The sequence below is a fragment of the Pristis pectinata genome, chromosome 34 (assembly GCF_009764475.1).
Source record: "Pristis pectinata isolate sPriPec2 chromosome 34, sPriPec2.1.pri, whole genome shotgun sequence".
NCBI classification, from domain to species: Eukaryota; Metazoa; Chordata; class Chondrichthyes; order Rhinopristiformes; family Pristidae; genus Pristis; species Pristis pectinata.
Window position 1 is genome coordinate 12,912,090 of NC_067438.1, and position 19,014 is coordinate 12,931,103.

General features: G+C 48.9%; 2 protein-coding genes across 4 annotated transcripts in view; both read right to left on the minus strand.

Moving 5' to 3' along the window:
• The window catches only part of LOC127585890 (uncharacterized), a 75,939-nt gene extending 57,057 nt beyond the window's left edge, over window positions 1-18,882 (minus strand). The window contains exon 1 of one of the 3 annotated variants that reach the window (XM_052043611.1): window positions 18,784-18,882. The gene's annotated coding sequence lies outside the window, so the exon portion shown is untranslated. Of the gene's footprint in view, window positions 1-17,822; window positions 17,852-18,783 lie in introns of those variants that run through there. The other 2 variants (XM_052043609.1, XM_052043610.1) reach the window with 2 other exon arrangements.
• The window catches only part of LOC127585959 (uncharacterized), a 38,865-nt gene continuing 27,920 nt past the window's right edge, over window positions 8,070-19,014 (minus strand). The window contains exons 3-5 of the mRNA XM_052043715.1: window positions 13,445-13,571; window positions 10,785-11,848; window positions 8,070-10,676 (exon numbers count right to left, since the gene is read on the minus strand). Of these exons, the coding sequence (XP_051899675.1) occupies window positions 8,070-10,676; window positions 10,785-11,848; window positions 13,445-13,532 (3,759 nt within the window). The 5' untranslated portion in view covers window positions 13,533-13,571. The remainder of the gene's footprint in view (window positions 10,677-10,784; window positions 11,849-13,444; window positions 13,572-19,014) is intronic.

Below are 19,014 nucleotides of genomic sequence, written 5' to 3' on the forward strand. Positions count from 1 at the left end.
ACCTCAGACCCGGGACCTCCCCCACTCCCCCCTCACACCCCGGACCTCCCCCACTCCCCTCACCTCAGACCGGGATCTCCCCCACTCCCCCCACCTCAGACCCGGGATCTCCCCCACTCCCCCCCAGACGTGGGACCTCCCCCACTCCCCCCCCCCTCAGACACCGAACCTCGTCCACTCCCCCCTCAGACACCGGACCCTCCCAGTCACCCCCCTCAGACCCCGGATCGCCCCCTCCCTCCCACAGACCCCGGACCTCCGGCCCTTTTCCGGCCCCACCCCCTCAGACCCCGGACCTCCCGCTCTTTACCTGACCCCCTCCCCTCACTAGACCCTGAAATTCCTGCCCGCCTCCTCTCAACAGACTCTGGAACTACCTCCCTTTCCCTGCCCCCCTCAGACCCAGGACCTCCTGCCCTATCCCCGCCCCCCTCAGACCCTAGGACCTCCCGCCCATTCCCCCCCCCCCCAGACCTAGGAATTCCCTCCCATTCCCCGCCCCCTCAGACCCCGAGCCTCATGCCCATTTCCAGCACCCCTCACGCATTCAGACCCCGGACCTCCCGCCTTTCCCCGCCACCGTCAGACCCGGGAAGTCCCGCCCTTTTCCCGAATCCCCCCAAGCCCCAGACCTCCCTCCCCCCAACAAACCCCGGACCTCCTGCCATTTTCCCGCTCCCCCCTCCCTCTCACAAGACACGGACATCCCGCCATTTCCCCCACCCCCTCAGACCCCGGACCTCCCGGCCTTTTGCTGCTTCCCCTCCCCCGCCCACAAGACACGGACCTCCCGCCATTTCCCCGCCCCCTGCCTCCCCCCCAACAGACTCCGGACCTGAGGTCATAGAGTTATACAGCATGAAATCAGGCCCTTCAGCTCAACCGGTCCATACCGACAAAGATGCCCCATCCAAGTTAGTCCCATTTGCCAGCTGCTGACCCATATCCTTCTAAACCTTTCCTATCCATGTACCTGTCTAGTTGTTGTTGTACTTGCCACAACCACTTCCTCTGGCAGCTCATTCCACATAGATACCACCGTTTCTGTGAAAAAGTTGCCCCTCAAGTTCCTATAAAGTCTTTCCCCTCTCACGTTAAACCTATGCCCTCTAGTTCTTAATTCCCCAATGCTGGGAAAAAGACTATTCATTCACCCTATCTGTGACCCACATGATTTTATCCACCTCCATAAGATCACCTCTTGGTCTCTAACACTCCAAGGAATAAAGTCCCTGCCTGTCCAACCTTTCCCTAAAATTCAGTCCCTCAAGTCCTGGCAACATTCTCCTGCCCTGTTTCAGCTCCCACTCAGACCCAGGACCTCCCGCCCTTTTCCAGCACCCCCCTCACCACCAGCCGCAAAAACCCCGGACCTCCCGCTCCCCCCACACCCTTTCCATGCCTCCCTATCTCCCCTCGAAATCCCCAGACCTCCTTCCACCCATCCCCCACCAGACCCCGAACCACCCGTCCCCCCACAACACCCCCTGACTTCCCGACACTTCCCCAACACCCCACACCTCCCACACCTCCCCCCCCCACCCAACATCCACCACTAGATCGCGGACCTCCCGGGGACCGTTGCTTCAGTCCTGCCCAGGGCTGATCTCTGCACCGGTGCCCCGCTCCGTGCCCACCGCAGACCAAGTTTGGTCAGTGCCTCAGTGCCGACCGTTTGTGCTGAAGACATTTCCCACCGCCCCCCGGGGGCCCCTCACCTGTTGCTTCTTCCGTCCCTTTGGTTCAGGTCTGAGGCCCATCTCGCTCGTGGATCCTGACGACAGCAGTGACGTCTCTTCCAAAGGACCACAGGCTGGAGAGGCTTTGCGGCTTGTTGAAAGGGACGACATCATAACCATTGATAAATGTGATTATCTGGCCTAAAGAACAGAAGGTGGTGCAACAGGGGTGGACTATTCGGCCCATCTTGCCTGTGCAGTGGGGTATGCTTCCCCTGTACAGGTTGTCTGTCGACCCTATTGGGTAGCCACAGCTTGATACCCTCATCTCCTGTATTGGCTTGGGCTGTCATCGGGGTGTGCAGCATTATAAAGGTACCACATGAGTTCAGTGAACAGTCACATCTCCTCATTGTACCTCCAGTCACAGTCCAATGTGCACTTCAAAGCTCAGACGGGAAGGTCTCCCAAACCGGGCAATTTCCATGTTGCTCCTGTGACCCTCCCGGTTCCCTCCATCTTGACATCCCAGTTCTGACAGATTTCAGCGTGAAATTCTCCCTCACCACAGACATGTAATGGGCCAAGTTGCTGTCTCCTGCTCATTGAGACTCAGCTCCTCTGTGAGGAGCCTGTCTGAGAGGAGTCGTGGCTGGTACATGTGATCACTGTCCCTGCACCTCATTAACACTGACAGATGTAACTTGTGTTGTTGTTCCTGATTTCTTACCAAACAGAATCACTTTGCCCTTCTTTGAATCAAATCATCATCATTATTTGCTGCCTATTCCCCAACTCTGTTTCTGCCGGAGATCGTTATAACTCACTGAACCGTTCACACCAGTTTTGTGTCCTCTCATCCTCATTTTCACTGAGGGTATTTATTTAAGAGAAACAACCACAGACGCTGTTACTGAGGCTGTTAAGCATTTTATTTCCTGACTGAACAACTGCAAGCGAATGCTCACACTGCAGGGGAAGAGATCACCTTGTTCTGGGAGAAAAGTGGATCTTCGAAATAGTTGTTCCACATCTTCCTCTTCACTTTTCCCTCTAATGCCTCCCTCTAGTAGCTTCCCAAACTCCTCTCCAACTGTGGCCTCTCTCTGTCACATTCCTCCCATCTCTCCGTCCATCGCACTCTCCCCCTTTCCCAAAAACCTCTCTCCTGCTCTCCCTGTCCCCTCTCATCCCCTCTCTCTGTTGTCTCTCTTCCCCTCTCTATCACATCTCTCGCAAACTCTCTGTCTCACTCTTCCATTCTTTACCGCTCTCTGGTGCCTCTCCCTCTCTCCGTTGCCTCACTCTCTCTCTCGCCACCTTCTTCATGTCGCCTTTCCCTTGATATCTCACCCCTACTTCCGTCACTTCTCCCTCACCTTGTCGCCATTTCCTTCCTGATAGTCTCTCCTGCAAACACTCACGTTCTGCAGACCCAGTTTTGAGATCGGTTGATCAATACTCGATAGGAGTGTTCAATTTCCTTGATTTGTAGCCTCTGGTGACCCGACTTATTCCTCTCAGACTTCCTAATGAGTAGGTCTGAGCTTGAACAAATGGCTATTGAACAATTCTAGTGCATCAGCAATGTTTAATTCACAAATTTAGCTGCTATTGGAGTAGGCAAGCTGTTTATAGCAATGCAATGTCTAACAGGGTAACATGATTTAATATGCAGCAGAAACAAAGTAATAGAATCAATAATGTAGCATCCAGTAATAGAATCAATAATGCAGCAACAAAGTAATTTAGTCAAAATAGTGGTCCCTTGGAAAGTTAGAGAATACTTCAGAATGGATAATGCTTGGTTCAAGTGATGCATCACTGTCTTCATGCTGTTGGGACGAGATGTTTATCCTACCGTCATGGTTTGAATTTCTGGACGTCCAGTCCAAATCTGACATGTGACAGACATTTAAAACTGAAGTAGTTCGAGTTCAGGACCAAGGTGTTTCCGCAAGGGTGAAAGTAAGGACTGCAATTCCAAGGGACCTTGGGTGTCACGAGAAATCAATGGTTGGATAAAACAAAACTGGGTATATAGCAGGAATATAGAATAAAAAATGAGGACACCCTTCAAAATATCAATAGAGTAGAGGGGTACTTAGAGCAGGCACAAAGTATCACTGGTGGATAAAGTCAGGGACAATCACAAAGCATTTTCTGAGAACAGTTGGGTAACCAGGGAGACAGTAGAGCCCACTAGGCAACAACCTCTCTGTGGAACATGTTATCATTAAAAAGCAGGTATTAGATATCGTAGCAGGCTATCTCCTCAGGGCCTCGATGTATCCCAGGCTCCTGTGGGAGGTAAGGAAGGAGATTGCTGTGGCCCTGACAGAGAATTTTACTGTCCACAAATGGTGCCAGGTGACTGAAGGACAGCAAATGTGGCAGCTTTATTCAAGAAGGAATAAACCAGGAATTTACAAGGATCCGAGTCTAGAGTCAGTAGCAGGGAAGTTCTGGTTAAAAAAAAATTGGAGTGCCAGGCTTCATCTGCACTTGCATAGTCAGGGATCCGTCACAGATTTTCAGAAAAGCATTGTTGGGAGGAGATCCAGTTTGACCAATTTGAGTGAATGTTTTGAAGAGGTAACAAAATGTATTTGATGAGGGTAGTGTGGTTATTGAAGTCTTTGACATGCCTGTACATGGGAAAGAATTCCAAAGGATTAGAGCCCAAGGGATCCAGAGCAAATTGGATCCAAAATCGAATAGGTAATAGGAGGCAGTGGGTGGTGCTGCTGAATTGTGTTTGTGATTGGAAGTCTGTGACCAACCGACAGTTAGCAGGCTGCTCTTTGGTAACACTGATAACATTGTACAGTAGGTGAGATGGACAGAGGGAAGGCAGGTAGAATTTGCTGCAGATAAGAGTGAGGTGAAGGCAGTGAGGTGAAGATCCTTGAGGTGAAGGATCCCTGAAGGCACAGACCGGCAGTGGAGAAAGCAGAAGGGATACTTGCCTCCATACCCCAGGTCATCGATGATCAAAACAGAGAGGTTACAATGCAGTTTATTAAACATTGGTCTGGCAACAGATGGAGTACTGTGAGCAGTTCTGGCTGCAGCACTGCAGGAAGGAGGTGATTTTATTGGGCAGGGTGCAGGGCAGATGTTGGCTGAAATGGAGCATTTCAGTTACTGAGAGGGACTGATTAGTCTGGGTTTGTTTTCCTTGGGGAAAACAAGGCTTAGTGGGGACTTGGTTGAGGGAAATGCAGTTTTGATGGGCAGAGATGGGGTAAATAATGAGAAACTTTTCCCCGAAGCAAAAGTGTCAAAAACCAGAGGGCGCGCATTCAATGTAAGCAGTGAGAGGTTTAGAGGGTATCTGATGAAGAATGTTTCCACCCAGAGGGTGGGTGGAATGTGGAATGCGCTGCCTGAGGGGCCGGTGGAGGCAGAGACTCTCACAACATTTAGGAAGTATTTAGGTGAGCGCCTGAAACACCAAGGCTGAGAAGACCACAGGCCCAATGTTGGGAAATGAGATTGATAGAGATGGTGCTTCATGGCAGGCATGGACACAGAGGGCCGAAGGGCCATTTGCTGTGCTGGTTGACTCTATATAGTAAAGAGTGTAGAGGGTGGTTTTCCCGCTGCCCTGCAGACCTTTATGTGGAAGGTGATGAGAGCAGGTGCAGCGTCAGAGCTGTGCGGCCCTTCTCCGTCATGATAGGCAGTGGCTGCAGGCTGGGCATGTGCCACAGCAGGGTGGTGAGGTGACTCACAGTCCTGTCACCAGCCGTGATACAGACACCCTGCCTCCCCTTCCAGGTGAGCCAATGGGCAGGATGTACATCAGCCTGAATCACATCAATCTGTTTCTGGCCAACCCCGGGGGGTAGAACGAGGCCTCAGTGAGGGAATAAACATGGAATTGGAAGTTCACCTTAGGGTGAAATAAGACACAGAGCTTCAGAATGCATCCTGCACAATCCCAGGAGGGTCAGAGCATGGGAGGAGGCCATTCAGTCCATCAAGTGCAAAGTAGCGCAGTCCAGCTGATCCCACAAATTGTTGCCTTTCAGTAGCTTACGAACTCCCTTGTAAACACCACAGTGGGATCTGCTCGGAATTGAATCTCATTCCAATGACTGTGATACCGAGCAGCTGCCTCCCAGCTCTGCATTGATGTCTGGTGCCTTAAGGTCCCTCTTGTAGATGTTTCCGGAGTGCAGGTGGGGTCATCTGATGGGCCTTTTCCCTGATGCTGGTTCCCCATAGAGAAGGTCCTTGGGAATTCCCCCATCGTTCAGCTGGTGACGGTGCCCAGGACATCGGAGGTGATGTTCCCTGAGCGGTGGGCACAGGGATGGTGAAGGACTGAGCTCAGTGACGTCTCGCCCCATTTCATGGGTCCTTCTCAGGGTGATGGTGAGCCCAAAGTTAAATGTGTCTGTGTGGGAGGAGTTGCTATGTCATCGCCACGGTGGCAGCAAAGGTTGAGTCCTGGTGAGGTCGATACACCCTCTGCTTCTTGCCCTGAGGCTGGGGAGGTTGAAGTTTCCCAACTGACCTTGTGTGGGACGACATTTCTCCTCCAGCTCTCCAGTGGCACATGGGAGCAGGGAGGCAAAGCAGATCCCAAACAGTCAGGAACAAGGACACAGCTGTGTGGGCTCCACCTTGGTTGTGGAGAGGTCCCGAGGCTGAGCCATGGCATTGAACATCAAGATGGAAGGACTGAATCCACCAGGAAGCCTTGGAGGCACAGATCTTCTCCAGTGTGAACAGATCCACCCTGCACTCAAAGTCCTTGCTGAGGTCTCTGAAGGCAATAATGGAGACCCTCACCCCTTGTGAGTTTGCTCCTCCCTTCCAGCACAAGCAGACAAGGTCACGGCTAGGTTTGAGAGTTCGAGGCCACTGCTAGGTTCGAGAGTTTGTGGCAACAGACGGGTTTGAGTGGAGATGTTCTCTCCAGTCGATGGTTTCAGGTGCAGCCCCATCCTTCCCAGGAATTTCCCACCTTCCCTGCCATTGACTGCTTTGGTGAACTCCACGGCTGTTGGTCATTGTTCAGATACCCTGAAGGTGGACTTTCTGCGGCATTTCTGGGAGCTGTAGGGACAGAGCTATCCCGGGAGTGCGGCACCGAGTAACGTTCACCCCACTGCTCTCTTTTGCTTTGTCCATGGCTGATTTCACGGGAGTCGTCCTGTTGTGAATTGATTCGATGACCCTTTGTTTCAGATTTCCAGCATCTGCAGAGCTTTGCTGTGCCTGCGTAAAGTCTGAACAAAGTCCAAAGTCTGAACAATCTGTTCCACAAATCCCTCCTTTCCTGCAACCCTTTTAGAATCATGTCCTCAATTTATATAGCAGGTCGGTAATTGGATACTGTAAATTTCCCCCAGTGGGGATGAGTGATGGGAGAATTGATGTGAGAACGAGAAATGCTGGAAACACTCAGCAGGTCAGGCAGCATCTGTGGAGACAGAAACAGTTAACGTTTCGGGTCCTGACCGTTTATCAGAACCTCCCTCTGTGTCACATTTGCTCCAATGTTGAGACATTCTACACAAGTGTCTCTGAAGGCTCCGAAACATGAACTGTTTCCCTCTCACCAGCTGCTGCCTGACCCACTGAGTGGTTCCAGCATTTGCTGATTTTATTTCAGGTTTTCATCATCTGCGGTTTTATTCACTTTCATTATCAGGAGAATGAGGAGGTTGGTTGGCATTTGGCAGAGAGTAGATCACAGGGAAGGTGAAGGGAATGGGATTGATGATGTTGCTTTGAAACCAGCATTGAGTCAGTGGGCTGAATGGCCTCCTACGCCATTTCATGGAAAACATTGCTCTATTTTCCCCATTTTGCATTTTTCTGATGTGAATCTCATGGAACACATCCACCCCTCCCACCAGCCCATGGGTCAGTCTCTGACAGTGGCCCAGGAGAAGTACAGAGCTGAGAGAAGAATTCCTGTCATCCGGCACTGGATGGGGGAATGCGTCGTCTGCCAGCACGGGGAGAGTGGGGATTGAGGGAGGAGGTGGGAAGGTGGAGCTGGGGGCAGCCTGTGTCCACAGGAAATGAATGCTGTGATTCCGGTGTTGTTTCCAAGGGGCGGGACACAGATGGGGAACAGGAGAGAATATGGATGGATTCTTGGGGCTGTCCACAGGCCCAGTGGACAGGGCATGGTTTCGGGAAGCCATTGTAGGTGAAGCTCTGGTGGTGACTGGACCCAGGTGAGGTGGGTGCCAGCCAGTGGGGTGAGGGAGAGGAGCGTTGAGGACCGAAGGTGTGGTACTAAACACTGTGGGCAGATGGGGGAGGAGAAGGAGTGTGAATTGGAATGAGAGATTTGTTTACTGGCCGAGTGAAACATCTGGTCCTCATTGGGAACAGCTGGAATGTTTGCTATTGACCAGGGAACTAATTAAGCACATCCGCAAACTTCTTCTTAATCCATTTTACAGTTCCTTCATGAGATCCCTTTGTATTTTGCTTCAACTCGTCTATTGACAGCTCTCCGTTGGCAACTTGCTCTATTAAAATGGCCTGTTTCTTGACCTCCCCCAGTGCCTGAATTCGCTCCATGAACCCAGACTTTGCCTCTTCTTTCTCAGACTGAATCAGGAGGTCGATGTAAGCTGGGGTGGATAACGGGTTTGGTCTCAGAGCTATTTCCTCAAGTCTTCCAATGCTCTGTGATAATTGTTGTATCAGCTCCAGCACTGCATTCCGAACCTCAGTTAACTCAATCTGAAGTGTCTCGATGACTTTCTGTGCTGTCATCTTCTCGCCACAGGCCTTCTCGTACTTTTCTTTCAGCTCTTTGTATGTTCTCTTCTCTTTCTTTGTTTTATACACAAACCTGTACTTCTGGTTGAAGTGAACACTCCAGACACATTTCTGGGGACAGACTTTACAGTTCCCATCCCTGTCCATTGCTGCACATCCTCTTTTTTCATCATCATTAGGAATTTGACAGGGATAGTGGCAGGTGAATTGACATTTCTGACAGTTGGTTATGTAATTCCCAGTCCCACTGATATCCTCCTGTACTGCAACTGTAATTTCAACCTCATACTCAAAGTCTTTATTTGCATCCAGTTCGATCTGGTGTTGGTTCATAACCTGCTGCGTTTTCCTGAGTTCCTCCAATTTGGTCAGACCGACTTGGATCTTTATTTGCAGTCCCTCCACTGCAGCCTCCAGCTGCTGACGTTCCTTCAGAACCTCTCTGGTCAAACGTAAGCTTATTGCTTTCATTGTGTTCAGAGCCCGAAAGAATTTCTTCATACTGTTTGCTCCCATCTTCCAGAACATCTCATCAAAGTTATCATCATCCTCTTCTGTGTTCCCGCTGTTATCGACACTTCCCATGTTTGCAGAGTTTCCAGAGTCTGGACGCTGAGCATATGTGGCAGAATTATTAAACTTGAAGTATACTGGCATACCGTTTTTATCTTTGGGACACGGTATCTCAGCTACTTTCAAAGCCTCTAGAACGGGAGGACGCTGTCCATCTGCGAATGTCACCAGTACATGAATGCTCTCTGCAATATCTTTGCCAAAAATAGAAAGAATTGAATCAAAGATATATTTCTGTGTGTGGGTCAGGCGAGCCAAAGCGGCTTGAACAACAAAACACACGGCATCGATCTGATCAACACCCTGTGGTGAGGTGAAAAACTCACGGATGTGGTCAGTGATCTGTTGATCTCGGCTCATCCCCCTGGTATCTCCGAATCCAGGCGTATCAATGATAGTCAGAGAGTAATCGATTTTAAATCCTTTCTGATGGTGGAGCTGGTAGGCAGTGATGGAGGATGTCTGACTTTCAGCCTGGGATTTTCCTGTCTCTTCGCGTATTAACGTGTATCTGAAGTCGTCCGTCCATTCCACGCCCAAGATGTAGTTGATCATCCCATTGATGAGGGCCGTTTTCCCTGACCCTGTTGCTCCCAGAACCATAATGGTCTTCATTGAGCATTTTATGTTACCTATTATATTGCCTTTTCTGTTGCATTTTCCAAAGGAACATTTCTCAAGGTGTCTGGATCGATCAAATACCTCCTTCTGCAGGTTCAGCTTGTAAATGGAAGGGTGTCCTTTGGATATTAATTTGGCTTCTCTGTGAAGTTTCTGGGCTATTCCGGGTGCTTCATTTCCTATCTTTGCTGAAACTGCTTCACTTGGTGCACTGGAACCTGCTTCTCCACAGTCAGCAGACACTCGGACTCTGTAGACTGTATTAGGTTTCAGACCCTTGAAATGATAGTGACATTGGCTGTCGGTTGTCTTTACTTCCTCCCACAGTCCGCCCTCCGTGTTGGACCCAACTGCTGTTTCTTCTCTATACTCAATCCTGTACTGAACTATTTTGACATTAGCTCCAATCTGGCTTGGACGGTTCCAGGAGAGTGTTGCGCTGGATGAAAAATCCTGGAAGACCGGTTTCCCAGGTGGGCTTGTCGGACGTGTCATGGCCCTGCAGCTATCACTCACCTTGCTGACCCCTACCTTGGTCACTGCTCTGTATCGGAAATGATACTCCTGGTGTAGCTGTAACCCAGGTATTGTGATGGAGTGGGATTTATCCGGTGTATGTGGAGTTGACCATTCCTCCTGCCACCGCCCTCTGTACTCTACCGTGTAACCCACAATCTCACCAGCACCATGTCTGGGTGGCTGTAACTGCAGAGTCACACTGTCATGAGTGGTTCCAATAGTTGTAGGTCTCTGGGGCTGTGACGGGGGTTCAAAGCACCGGTTCTTCAAAGACCCTCCTTCATAGAGGTAAATAGATGCTCCTCGGTTGCTGTCGTCCTTCACAGAAGCAACAAGGAATTTTATTTTCCCATTTGCTTTGTTGGCAGTGGCAAAATCCAGGAATGACTGACATTGGTCCTTCATTTTCTCGTTTGTAGACGGTGAATTAAACCACTGCTCGTCGTGTTGTGATGCACAGGCTTCGTTAGCAGGAGTTGGTGTCTGCATTTTCTGAGCTGTGTGAGATCGGAGGTAATCGATTGCCTTTAACAGATAGAGATCCTCCTGATGCAATGCTGTAAATGTGAAGCAGATGACATAGTCCATTGCTGGATTCATCGCTTATTCATCCAACTCAGTCCTTGATTTTACAATAGGAATATCATCCAACATCTTGAGGTAAAGCCTCACCAGCATCACTTCACATTCCTTGTCATCCAGCCATGTGATCAATGACTGGTGTTTGAATGGTGACTGTCCCTTGTTCTGCAGTATATCCACCAGTAATAATTCCTCCTTCCCACCTCCCCGGATGGACGGCAAAACTCTGGCTAAAGTCCTCTGGAAAACCAGTTTGTATTCCAGACACATCTCTCGGAATTGCTGTATCCTGTCCCTGATCTCAGGAAACTGAATGGTGACGCTGTCATTCATCATATCATTGCATCTCTGCACTGTCTCATTCAACTGTTCCAAGGCCTGCTGGCACTGATTGACCAATCCCACGCTTATCTCCCTCACCAGCTGAATAGCTTTTGAGTCTAGTTTATGGAGAGGGTAGAGCCAGACTCTCACGGGCACTGAATTCTCCCCACCTGATCCAAGTAAGCTTGGGAGGCTTGCATAGATACCGATGGCACCCTGAAATGTGGTGGGGTTGATTTTCAGTGAGAAATCCCCATAAAAGGTGCAGCTAAATTTCTCCGAATGACACTTCTGTTCCTCTGTCATTGTTAGGGCTGCATCACCCTGAACTGCAATCATTGGAAGACATTTAATTGTCGCCTCCATATTACCCTGAATATCCTGCATCTTCTCTGCTGAAGAAACCATTTGATCAAAGACAAAGAAAGCCTGGGCCCCATACAGCACTGCTGTAACGACATGGGTTGCTGACCCTTCGTCAAACACACTCGGGTAGGCAATATTCTGTCTCCCTAAGTGGCTCATCGTCAGTTGTTCAAACCTGGTTGTTGTTTTGTACTGAAGGGTAACACGTGCCTGTCTCTTTGATTGCTTTGAGTCATTTAGATATTTTGCAGATCCTTTCACCTCCACTAACCCACACAGGAGACTGGCTTTCAGTGATCCCGACACATTGAGTGCAGCGGCTTTCTTCTCCATGGAGTCTGATGCAATGATATGAAACTCAGTGCTGGGCTGAGCACAACAATTGAGGTTGCTTTGCAGTGTCTGTAAGTCCCACAAGGTGACACCTTAGGAATAAAATGGCAATAAAATTTGTAACATTTAGTTATGTTGTGCAGATTAATCAAAGCGAATAGTGATTATTCAGTCAATTGATTTTCTGCGCTGGTTGTATTTTGGACTGAAGTACCGCACTTTCGGTTACCGGACTCATTATCTGCCAGGTTACTTAATCTGCCAGAACATTTCTCATCACCCCTCAGCCAATTGACACCACAACTGCTCACCAGCCGAGCCCCAAACGGGATCCCTGTTCCACAGTTCTGTGGTGTGAATGTCACTTGCCACTTCTCAGCTTGTGCCTGAATCTTGTCCAGGACCTGCTGCACACAGACACAGACTGCTTCCTATGCTGTGGAGTTGCGAATGGAATTGAACAATGCATAATCGTCAGTGAACATTCCCACCTCTGGCCTTCTGTGGAAGGAAGGTCACTCTCACAGATATTGAAGTTGTTTGGTTCCAGGAAACTGCTCTGGGGAATTCCAATCATTTACTGATGGGTTTCAACTGCATTGAGCACAGGAGACAGACCCTACGAGTGACACGTAACACAAGACCACTATCTGCCTCACTGCCACATTAACCCATTGGCCGTCACCCGCTCAGACATGTTCCCTTTCTCCTTCCCATCCCTCCCCCACCTCCTCTGCTACTCAATTGTTTTCTCTCTTTCCCAGTTCTGGCAATTGATCTCTGACTTGAAACATTCACTGCTCCTCTTTCCACAGATGCTGCCTGACCTGCTGAGTTTGGCACCCAACCTGTGGCAAGCGAAGAATTAACAGTCTCTGTCTGGGCCCCAAAGTCTCCTGCACTAGCCTCCCACTGTTGCCTGGGATACATCATCGGCCTTGAGGGTTTATCCACCGAGGCATCCTTTCTAGTAATGAAATGTCCTGGAGTTTCATCATCACAGTCACTAATTTCCCCAAACGTGTGCTTGTCCTTGGTGAATACAGATTAGCTGGATCAATTTCAGACCTCCCCTTAGTGGCTTGGTTCCATGAACACACTTTTTGTCCCTAATGAGCCCTACTCTTTCCCTGGTTATCCTCTTGCTCTGAATAAACCTAATCTGGGGGATTTTCCTTACCCTGTCCGCTGGTAATATTTTGTGTCCCCTCCCCCGCCCTTTGTCTGGCTCATTACTTGTTTAATTTCACCACCCAGTGAATTTCAATTTCCTGAAGACCCTCCATCCCCCACTCACGGTTTAGGTTCTCTATACCTGTTCTTTGCTCCTCTGTATCCAACCTTCAATATCCCTTGACATCCAAGCTTCCTTAGACTTGCTAACCTTGTCTTTCCCTCTTATGGGAAAACATAGGCCCTGACCTTTGATTGCTTTTCTTTTGAATGCTCCCACTTGTCAGATGGAGACTTACCTGTGAGTAGCTGCTCCCAGTCTACTTTTGCCAGCTATTTCCGTATGATATTGAAATCAGCCTTACTGCAATACAGGAACTTTATTCCCAGACCATCCTTATCCCTCAGCATAACTGCATTGAAACCTAGAGTTCTGGTCATTGTCCTGAGGTTTGTAACCGGAATCTACCACACTGCTTTGACCACTACTAATTCATGTGATGGTATTCCAATACCTGGGATCAGGGTGTCTGACCGGCAGTCGTACAGCATTCCCAACTGGAACGGACGGCCCAGAGTGGCCAGTTGCCTGACCTCATTCATCACTGCACCAGGAGCTGGAGACGCAGGAAACTCAGTGACCTGAAACGGAAAGTGTAATGATAAATAAAAAGATGAATTCAGTCAGCACACATCAGGCAATGTGTTACAGATGCTCCTGTTTAGAGATGAAGTATCCAAGAGTGGGCTCTGGATGTAATACACTAAAACACTGATAATCTGGTATCTGCCTGCTTGTGAGTCCTCACTGTCTGCTGATCTGTCCACTCGTGAGGTCGACTGTATATTACTGGAAGTGTACAAGTGGTGTGCGGTGGGAGCCAGGTTCCAGAAGGTTTTCCTAACTTGAAAAATTCATAATAATATGCACTAGAAATTTTTTTAAAAGTGCATGGCTTTCCTGGTGTTGTTCAGTCACTGTTATCAGTTTTATACGTTTGTAGGATGAGCACTTTCTGTACACAGAGCATCATTCGATGCTCCTCAGCTTGTCATTTTTGAGAGGGTTTTACGCCATCCCCAGCACGTAGTCCCCCATGACAGAAGAAGCTTGGACTACGGTCCTTCCCCACAGAGGCTTTGCATTGGCTACACTGAGCTTCAGTGCATGCCTCAGCACATGCTCCTGCAGCCTGGGTTGTGCCAATCAACAGCACTCACAAATATGGGGTGTGTGTGGACAGAGCCAGGGTCTGCAGTGTGGGCCTGAAGCATGCAAGGTGAAACTGACCAGTTTCTGTTTCCAGCGCTCACTTTAAGCTCACAGAGTTTACTGGAAAATGTATCATACCTTGTGTACCATGTAAAAAATGAACAGCCAATATAGTTTTTCAAATCTCTTCAACCAGGTCCACAAATATGCCAAGAAAGTCAAATTATAGGAGATTTACATGAAGGTGAATTGCTGAAAATTGTGGCGAAATGGTAGATTGGTTAATCTCAGGTTTACGTAAATTTTAGCTGACAATCCCTGAGCCCCACTTTTATTCAGATCAGTGTGATTCAGGGTCTTTATTGTAACAGAGATTTTATATATATTGGAATTTCTATCTCGGATGGTATTTATTGAAAGTGATGTTAAATATTGGAATGAGAGTGCTAGTATTCCAGAATGGTTACAGTATGGAAGGAGGCCATTCAGCCCATTGATTCTGTACTGGTTCTGCAAAACAATAATCCATTTCGACCCACTCCCCTTCCTTCTTTTCAAATATTTCTGCACCTTTTGTCACTGGAATGCAGCTTTTCTCTTCTCCCACTCGTGATGGTGTATTGCAGATACCAACCACTTGCTGTGTAAAACCACATTGCTTGTTTGCCAGGCTCCCTCGTTGTATGTGCCCAGTTCCTGCTGCTCCACCAATGGGAATGCTTCCTCTCTCTACCCTTCATGGTTTTAATTACCTCTGTCATTTCTGCTTCCAATCTGCTGTATTCCAAGGAGAACATCCCAGCCCCCACATTCTGTTCACCTTAAGCAAAGTCCTTTATTCCTGGAGTCTTTTAAGAAAATTTCTTCTGCAGCCTCTCTGCAGCCTTCGCACCATTTCCCAAAGTGTCTCTCCCAGAATTGGACACAATTGTAGCCAAATCAATGTCTTATGAAAGTTCATCATGACTTCCTCACTCTTATACCCTGTGTCCCGGATCTTGTATATTTCCTAACACTTCATCGAATGGTCCATATTCAACAAATTATACACAATTCAATGAGTGTCTCTCTCCTTATGTACATTAAGATGAATAGATCAGTGTCTGTATATACAATGTGATCAGTATCACCGACCCTGTGTACAGTGAGATGGGTATCTCATGCAGTGGGTCTCCATGTACATGGTTGAACAGCAGTGTAAGAGACTCTCCAGCTAATCTTGCCAGTGAGATCCATCAGTTACTTCCTTGGCCCCCGTCTGCACCAGTCTGAACTCCACACCTCCCTTCCAGTTCCCCGTGCTGGCTGGCATTGTGTCTCCTCGGATCCAGTCACTCTCAGTTACCGACCGTGGTGTTATTCCACCCCTGAAACAAGTTCCCCGCCCTCTCCTCTGCACACGGCCTTCGTATCTCCGGGCTAATATTCCTTTCATCGGTCTGAGCACCTTCCCCCACATATGTGCACGGTTGTCCCCAGAACATCCCCGGCCAGATTTCCATTCCTGTCACAGAACTGAGGCTCTCCAGAAGCCCTTTGGTTTGCTGGTGTGGCGGTGATATAGAACAGGGAACGGTACAGCACAGGAACAGGCCATTCCGCCCACCATATCTGCGCTGACCATGATACCAAACAAACTGATCCTCTCTGCCTGCAAATGGTCTTTATCCGTCTATTCCCCGCCTGTTCATTTATCTGCCTGAAGCCTTCTTAATGTTCTGTTTTATCTGTTTCTGTCACGTTCCCTGGCAGCGTGTTCCATGTACCGACGAACTTGTGTGTAAAGCAACTTGCCTCCTCACTCTCCTTTAAACTTTTCCCCTCCCACCTTAAACCTTTGCCCTCTACTATTTGACGTTACCACCCTGGTACTCTATCTGTCCGATCTCTGCCTTTCATAATTTTACCTCCATCGATCAGCCCTCCCGTCAGCCTCCGAGGCCCCAGAGAAAACTCCCTCGCATGTTCTCGCCTATTAATCCAGATGCCGGGGCGACCATCCAGCAGCTCACAGCTTTATATCTAACATTGACAGTGAGAAAACTTGATCTCGTTGTTTATAAAGTCTGAGAAACTAACACTCTCTCGGCTAAATTTGTGGAACTATTTTAAGTGCTTAAATGGAAACAGAAAGTGCCAGAAACGTTCAGCGGTTCAGGCATCATCCTAACATTTCAGGTCAAAATCTTCGAATTAAAATATTAATTCTTGTTTACCTCGACCCAAGTAAACAAGAACTACTCGATAGAGCGGACAGCTGGTATGTTTTTCCCAGGCTCGAAATGTCTAATACGCTTCAGGTGAGAGGGGGAAGTTCAAGCGAGACGTGTGAGGCAAGTTTTAACGCGGGCGGTGGGTGCCAGGAATGCACTGCCTGGGGTGGTGGTGATGGAGGGAAGTAGGACAGACACATGAATGTCCAGAGAACAGAGGTATATGAACATTATGTAGGCGAAAAGAATTCGTTTAGTTAGGCATTTAATGACTAATTGGTTCAGTACCACATGGTGGGCCGAAGGGCCTGTTGCTGTGCTGCAGTGTTCGAGGCTCTGTGTTCACTCAGCCCATCCTCAGTTTGCCACTGGCCAGAGCTCCATCAGATCCCGCCCACCTTACTGGTGAAGCCCCGGCGCCTCAGGCTGAGAGAGGCGAAACCAGCGCCAATGTATTTCCTCCCGGTAACCGGTGACGCCGGCGGTGGGCTGCCTCCTCACTGGCTGTTTTAGAGGAAGCGACTCCCTTTGTCTCTTGTTTCTTCTCGCCCGAAACAATATTCAACTCCTTGAGAAATTTCTCCTCATCTCATTCATATATAGCTCAGTCCTTACCCTTAGTCAGTTACACTCGTCCTGAGCCCTTCCTGCATCTAATCTGTCCAGTCCTGTTGGACTGACGGACTGTTGCACTGGAGTTAAGATAGCTTTATTAGCCACATGTACATCGAAAGACACAGCGAAATGCATCTTTTTGCGTAGAGTGTTCTGGGGGCAGCCACGCCTGTGCCGCAGCCATCATAGCATGCCCACGACTTCCTAACCTGTCCGTCTTTGGAATGTGGGAGGAAACCGGAGCACCCGGAGGAAACCCACGCAGACACGGGGAGAACGTTCAAATTCTTTACAGATGGTGGCCGGAATCGAACCCGTGTCTCTGGCGCTGTAATAGCGTGACGCTAACAGATACACCACCGTACCGCTCTAGGTTTTCAATGGGATCCATAAGAATTTTGTACAATGCTATGATCTGAGGGGAATCCAGGGAATTTGAGAATTTGGAGATAAATTGGAAAATCAGTATTCATGTCACTGTGATCGATCCATTCAGATCTAGAAACCTTCTCCTCTGAGCGTTTGCATACAAAAAAATAGTAGGCCACTCGGCCCCTCGAGACTGCCCCACCTATCTCAGCAACAGCCGCAGAATTGGAACAAAACTTTCCTATTTGTGAACTCCAGCCGCTTTGCAATTAAGCCCGAAATTTCATTTGCCTTATCTACTCGATACACCTGCCGACTGCCCTTATTGTGATTCACGCACAGTAAAACCCAAATCCTCTGCTTCACTCGCTTGCAGTTGCTTCCCATTTGGATAAAAACCTTCCCGCTGATTCCTCCCAACGAAGTGCACGACCTCACACTTTCAAATGTTAAACGCCATTTACCAAGTTGTCTTCCACTCACTCAATCTATCTGTATCGTGAAACAGGGTCACAACATTCTCGTCACCACATGGCCCTCTGCGCAGTTCTGGTCACCACATGATAGGAAGGACAGGATTCCTGTAGAGGGTGTGGAGGAGATTCACCAGGATGTTGTCTGGGATGAAGATTTAAATCGATAAACGAGGCGGGATTGACCGGGTGTGTTCGTTGTTCCCGAGTGGAGGCTGAAGGGAAAGGGAGAGGGAGGGGGGAGGGGGGGAGAAACACACAAAATTCTGAGAGGCGGAGATAGGGTAGACAGTGAGAAACTTTTCTCTCCGTGGCAGCATTAAGAGGTCTTATGGGGTAATAAGGAAGATTGTTGTCAACCAGGGGATGGTTGGAATCCGGCGCTCACTGCCTGAGGCGGTGGTGAAGGCGGAGATTCCCGGGGCAGCGGTTCCCTCAACCAATGTCTGCTGCACACGGCAGGAACTAATAATGTTTCTGTTTGCATCTGGTGTTCAGGTAATCGACGTAAACCAGTTATTAATGTTCCTCGACCCGTCACTCTCTCCATGTTTATCAACCAACAGACCGCCATCACAGTGCATCCCGGTACTTTGTTTTACTCCGCGCCTCGATTGTTCACAACAAAATAATACAGTTCAGAAAGGCTTCCGCTTGTTTAATAATATTCAGGCAAATCACCACTGAGAGCAGCATTATAATGTTAAATATGACATGAACACTGCTGACTACAACAAACCCACGGGATGCAGATTGTTATTGAGCGTTTACCGTCGGTCAGTGAACAAGTGAGAGGCTGGTTTGTTCAACTCGCCCGCAAGTGGGAACATCCATTGAAACTAACGACCCGCTTGGTGTCTCATAAACACACACACACAGACACACACACACACACACACACACACACACACACACACACACACACACCCTCACTCGCACTCAACAGATGGACATGAACCTGTCTCACTCACTGGTAGATGAAGCCTCCGTCTGCAGCTGACGAGGGACTGCAGGATGTCGGTGGTACGGATGGTCTCGCTGGCAGCCCCCTCCGGCACTCTCAGCACGTCGGTCGGACTCGGAACCTCACTGGGCTGATTAAAAGCCTGGTGCTGGGAGCTCTGATGAGCCGAGGCGCTTTCAGCAGATCCTGGAGTTGACACCGATGCAAGTGGGGATATGTGCAGGGGAAGGATGTCCCA